Source organism: Anopheles merus, chromosome 3R, assembly GCF_017562075.2.
Source record: "Anopheles merus strain MAF chromosome 3R, AmerM5.1, whole genome shotgun sequence".
Lineage (NCBI taxonomy): Eukaryota > Metazoa > Arthropoda > Insecta > Diptera > Culicidae > Anopheles > Anopheles merus.
In genome coordinates this window covers 13,084,486-13,090,741 of record NC_054084.1, presented here as the reverse complement: position 1 = coordinate 13,090,741, position 6,256 = coordinate 13,084,486, and the positions used below count along the sequence as shown (strand labels likewise).

The 6,256-nt window shown below is 42.6% G+C and overlaps 1 protein-coding gene and 1 non-coding gene across 2 annotated transcripts; both read right to left on the bottom strand.

Moving 5' to 3' along the window:
• Positions 1 to 310: 310 nt before the first annotated feature.
• Positions 311 to 382, bottom strand: Trnap-agg. Its single transcript has one exon. It is a non-coding gene; the product is annotated as a tRNA-Pro (tRNA).
• A 1,540-nt stretch (positions 383 to 1,922) lies between these two features.
• LOC121598056 (lysosomal alpha-mannosidase-like) lies at positions 1,923 to 5,462 on the bottom strand. The gene is made up of 5 exons (XM_041924576.1): positions 5,176 to 5,462; positions 5,002 to 5,104; positions 4,322 to 4,929; positions 4,115 to 4,248; positions 1,923 to 4,057 (listed from the first exon to the last, which is right to left on the bottom strand). The coding sequence occupies exons 1-5, from the start codon at positions 5,293 to 5,295 to the stop codon at positions 2,005 to 2,007; spliced, it is 3,018 nt and encodes a 1,005-aa protein (XP_041780510.1). The 5' UTR covers positions 5,296 to 5,462; the 3' UTR covers positions 1,923 to 2,004.
• Positions 5,463 to 6,256: the final 794 nt, after the last annotated feature.

The window sequence follows — 6,256 nt, the reverse complement described above, 5'->3', positions numbered from 1 at the left end:
GTACCCTAATGCCAATGAGCGATAAGACACACCGCAGAAGTAGTGGCACCTACTTTACTTACCGATTCAATTTCCCACTTAGATAACTTAAAGCCACTCTTTACAACAAAACAACCACTTGGTGTAAGTCCCTTAAACGACGGTCCCGTAAATTAATTACAAGGAGTAATAATACTCCCATAAATTATCTGCATCGCAACACAAACAACTATACACTCCCTTTTTAATACTTTGGTAGATGAGGTATGGTACTTACAAAAAAAGGCTTTCTCCTTCCACTGTGGTTGTTCCACAGCTTCCAGTGCAGGGTGGGCTCGTCCGGGATTTGAACCCGGGACCTCTCGCACCCTAAGCGAAAATCATACCCCTAGACCAACGAGCCCGTTGAACAATGACGTGATTGGTAAAAATCGTGTTCGCCATTCACTTGCGCACGGCAACAGCTTGCTCCACGCGCCTACTCAGATTTTCTTATCGCGCTCGCTTCACTTGGCACGCAATCGAAAGTGATATCTTGGTGGAACTATATTTGTTTTTATTATTATTATTATTATTGAGTGGCCCAATTAGATCGCGAGTTTGTGGGGGACGGTTTTTGAAGCGTGGACTTAACTCGTCAACAGTGTGAAGTAATCAAACGTCATAAATACTTCTTAGATAGTACGCCGTATTGCATAACAGCAGAAGTTAGTAAGGGAGAATATCTTCCATGGGAACTATCTTCCATTACTGACCTGAATTGAGCAAACTGTTCATGACAATAGGACGAAATTGGGTAGAACGCAGGTAGGGATGAATATGGTAATGTGTGATCGTTATCTAAATGTATTTATCATTCAGTTTGATGGAGCTTCCATTGCGCAAAGAATAACATTGAATTTGAATTTTAAAAACAGTTGATAAATTATTAAATTGCTGTTATTATGCTTTGCACTGATTTTTTTTTACTTTTCTTGTTTTTTTTTGTATTGCGTACTAAAATACAAATACATTGGGGTTAAATACATTAATCACTCTATATGTTTAACACAACCGGACTATTTAACGACGCGATTGTAAAAAGACAATAATAAATAATGAATACTAATAAACTACGTTACTGCTAAAGTTTAACTATTCATATAGACTTACTGTCTTTCAAATCCTAATAATAATTCCCCATAAAATGTGCCTCTAATTCTGCTTTTTTTGAAATGCAGCTAAATGAATACTTTTTGGACTCACTGTAAGTACAAACATATTTAGCAATACGAATAGGCCGATCAAACCGACTAAATAGTTGTACATTTCACACACAAAATAGTACTCAAAACACGCACTAAACATTAGACATTAAATTTGAAATATTACTGTTCAAAATTAAAATGTTTTTTTTTTTTAATCTCGTATAATTTAATTATTAGTTCTGGTATTATTATTATGAGTTTGACACTACTTTGCTTCTACAATTAAAAAAACACACATTGTATATTCTAAGTGACTGGTAAATCCTAATCTTTAATATTAGTATTCAATGTGTAACGTACGCCTAATTTTTCCTTTTTATGGAATAAATCAAACCAGACGAATTGTTTTAGGATCAATTGTAGGACATTGTTATACATTTTTTGATCACACATGACTTTTACTTATGAACTTGTTCAATAAAAAGTGAAATAGTAGATAAAACAGTCATTAAAATGGATAGCAATATTGTGTACTTCATCAGCATTCGTTACGAAATGTGAAATATGAAACAAAATTATTTACGAAAAGTAAATAATTTGACTGGTTTACAAAATGAAAAACCTAACAGCAAAAAATAACTTATAAATGTATTCTTACCTAAAATAATCTAAAAAATATATACTCACCAATAAAACGAAATAAAATAATAATAACAGTAGTTCTTCAATTTAGTATGAATTAATAAAAATGCTAGGTTTTTTGCTTTTGGAATTTTTATTAACTCTTATATCATTTTCACAAATCTTACTCCATTTACTATCCACTTACTTATCATGATTATCGTCGTTTTACTATAAATGTTCGGATCTCCATTGGTTGCAGCTCGATATCAAAGTCCGTGCTGTCCTGCGCCACCCGTTCAACCTGATCCTTCGGTGAGGCTTCATTTGCCGTCGATTCCGTATTGAAATGCAATCGTTTCGAGTCTGCTTTCCACTGATTCGCAGCAAGCGTAGTTTCGTGAATGCTTTCAATATTCAGCGCAAACAGTACGCTACGCACGTTGATGCGCACGGCTTGCGAATAGACGGGATCTTCATTCCTTTCAAACAAGTGTTCCAAACGCACGAGCACCGTACCATCCTTCCAAGGTTCCAGCGTAAGTAGATTCACGTTCGGTGGCAGCTGCTGGGCGATAGCCGAGTAGATGTTGCGGAAGTTCGAAAGGTAATCGTCATAGGTCAGCACATTATCAACGGCACTGACGAATGGCCAGCTTGGCAGCAGCACTTTGTTCTGCAGGAATCGTTCCTTTGCCTGCAGTGTGGGGCTGACTGCTTTTTGGGACGAGCCAAAGAAGAGCCAATGCTTGCCGCGTGCCACTATACCTGCACCGTACTGTGTTTCATTAAGGGCTTCGCCCACACCGAATGCGTCATCGCGAAGCAGTCGGCGATGAACCATCAGTTCGAGCTGACCGTCTACCAGACTGGAGCCGCCCTGGGCACGATCGTTCAGCACTGCCATACGTGAATGATCATCTTCTACGGCAATCTTGGCAGTAATTGGATAGTAATTGCCAGCCACTGGTTCCACCAGATCCAGTTCCCATGTTTCACGATAGTTTCGCACACGGCGAAGCATTTCCCGCCCGTTCGAGTCCGTCCAGAACGTCCCTTCGCTCTTAATGTCCGACTCAAAGCGAGAGATTATTTCCTTACCCTTGCTATCGTCGATCGGGATCGGTCCCACCAGCCATTCTAGCTCCACATGTTCCTGTCCGGCATACACTCGGATCACCTGGCTGATCCACTCGTTGAATATTTGATGCACTTCCTGCACCAGATCGCTCTTTACCACCTGAATCTCCACAACATCAGTCACGGCCTTCTCGGTTCCGTTCGGACGGAAGATGTACGCCCCGGAAGAGCGGTTACGGAACTCCTCGTTGTTTCCATACGCTCCTTCATAATACAAGAAGTTCTGCTTCAGTGGATGAGTTTCTCCATCAATCGTGATCTGGCTCATGAAGCCGTTCTGGTCGAAGTGAACCGTCAAACGATCGTTTCCTATGCTCACATTATCCTCCTGACGCATGACTGCAGCGGTCGACGAGCTCTTCGATTCTTCCTTCGACACGTAGTACGACTTGTAGCCGACGGGAGCGACCTGTTCTCCTTGGAACACAAGTTCATGGGTGGCCTCGCTCTCTCGGAACGGAAGATCTACCACCGAGCCCGGAATCGGAATCAACGTCGATCGTACCGTTTGGCCACGATCGTTCCGTACCAGGTAGTTGCCTTCCTTTACCGGGAGTCGCACGAAATCATTCGAGCTGTGACCGAGTGGGTTGTACAGTAGCACCACCAGGTTATCCGAGCTCTCGGTTATTGCACAAGCGCTCACGTTCGCTTGCTTACAGTATCCCCAGTCAAACTTGAAGCTATCTCGTTCACCAGTCAGCTGGTTCAGTGCCGAGCGAGTGTTGGCACTGCAAGCCTCAAAGGCTTCGTACAGCATGCGAGCATAGTCGTCAGCGACGTGTTGCTTCTCAGTGCCAGTGATCGCATCATGATGCTGCATCACTCCCATCACCTCGCGAAGTGCAGTCAGATGGGACTCGTAGAACGATTCCTTCATCGGTGCGATGGCGGAAAGTTGTTTACAAACCTGCAGGAAATGGTTTCCTTCACGTTCATACCGCTTCTGGGTGGGTCGAGAAGTGAAGTAACCCGTCCAGAATGAATGATAATCAGATTCGTAGGGGAAGAAGTCATCCGACTTGGTAGGCCACTCGATATCTGCACCATGTACAGCCTTTACATAGCAGGAAGGTGTCGAATAGAACGCATTGATCTTGGATCCTTCAGATTGCCGTTCGTTTGTGTACCTAAAAACATGACATAGTTAGACACTATACAATCAACTTCCTTCTCAAACGTCTTACTTGATGAGTTTGTCCATATTTTTAAAGTTCATTACGGCATTCATGTAGTTGAAATCATCACCCATGGTAAGGATCAAGTTGTTCGTACGATAGGATCCTGCCATCTTCTCCAACCAAGCGATAAACGTATCAATCTGAAATGGAGCAAGATAAGCGTGTAATTTTCCAGCAAAGCCTCCATAGCACAATAGCATTCGAAATATCTACCCTTGCTTTCACATTGTAATCAGTACTCTCCTGATCATCAATCATCGGGTCGTCATTACACAACACATCAAAACAGTAGCCCGGTGGAGCGGAGTAATGGTTGTACAGTACGCTGGTAAATAGCTCGTTCTCCTCCAAGCTGCTGCTAGTATGCCAGATCATTTCCGGCGTGCGCGTCTGCATGCGATTGTTCTTATCCTGGTAGTCGAGCCGAGCAAAGAACAGCCCATCGTACCCCATCTGGGCGAACAGGGACGCCTGCTCGCGCGAATGTCCGAACGGATCGATCTGCCAACCGATGCGTGGCCGACCACACTCACCGAACGTATCGTTCAAGAACCGCAAACCCCACGTAAACTGATCAACGACACTCTGATAATGAACGGCGGCTTCGTCGTTCATGCTCCACGCGCCACCGATAAACTCCAAGCGTCCCTCTTCCACAAGCATATGGACCTGCTGCTGCATCTCCGGTGTTTGCTCCAGGTACCATTTCTGGAAGAATGCCGACTCAACGTAAATGAAGCGACGGCTAGGATCTTTCAGCAGCTCATGCACAACCGAATCGAGAATGTACTGTACTCCCGCTTTCTGAATGTTGTTGCGACCTGGAATGCAAAAAAAATGCATAACATCGTTTCATTTCAGCCGATGCTTTCACCAAAGCACGAAATACTCACTGCCATAGTAATACTGATCGACTGTCTTGAGCCAGCCAACATCGTCGTGACTGTGCGGCACCAGATGCACATTGATCATACCCTCCTTTGGTTCGGGGCAAGCCTATCATACAATGAGAGAAGTTTATTAAAACTTTAACCATTTTTAAGGCATTTCTCCATCGCTTGGTGTACCTCGTAGCCACAGCCATGGTGCTTTCGATGACCACTCTTATACCAGGCCGGGTTTGCACTGGCAGCAAAAATAACACCAAACACAATCAACAACGGTAACAGCAAACACCGGCTAGCCATCGTGCCGCACTTTACTGACTCATGTGGTTAGGGAATGTAGAACTTGCTGCTAACAAAGCAGAAAGCTGAAACCGATGGTTATAACACAAGCACTTGAGTGCTAAATTTCAACGGCGAGCACCACCTCCTGAACGTTCACTTGCCGTTTGCGGTCGGCTTTGGTGAGGTTTTTAATTTATAAAGCTCAGCACAGGCGAGGTCCGAGTCGTTATCGCTCGCGCGTTATGGTTCTGGAATAACGTAAATAAAGCTGCCACCGAACACATACACCCAAGCATGGTACAGCAAGCATCAATTCATTTAGAATCCCAGTGATTGTTGCCGTTCGCAGTATCACGATTGGGGAGATAGTAATTGACAACGGCACCCCACCGAGCTCTGTAAGTCACAATGCTGGACTCAGAGAGCGTATGTAGATAATGGGAAGCTGCCGAGTTTTACCCGCTGATTTTGGGAAGTTGTTGATTGATTGGCATTAGCATACAGCTGTCACCAGTGTTGGATATATTCGGACACGATCATGTTTGCATCTGCATATTGAAACCAACGAAAAGGGTACAATCATTGTGTATGTTTGGATGGGAATGATTTTGCATCTTCTATTACGCCAGATAAGTTATATCATCGTTATCAGTAGTTAGGAACTGGTAGGTATTTTTTATCATCTTTGCTTTGAAGGTGAAACTTTAATAAACTGATAGATAGCACAAAATGTAATGAGCATGTTGACCTCCTTTATACCATTTTCAATAGATAAGAAGCATTTTACCAAAAGCATTTGTACCATTTTAAATAGAAAAAAAAACATTAAAAAGATTAAAAAGAATGAAAGAGTATTGGAAAGAACATCAAAGCAATATTTTAACAAACTTTAGCAAAAAAAAAATATAAATGTGTATATGCTACAATAATGGAAATTTCATTACTTTTCACTCCAAGAACATTAATTTATCTTAACCAA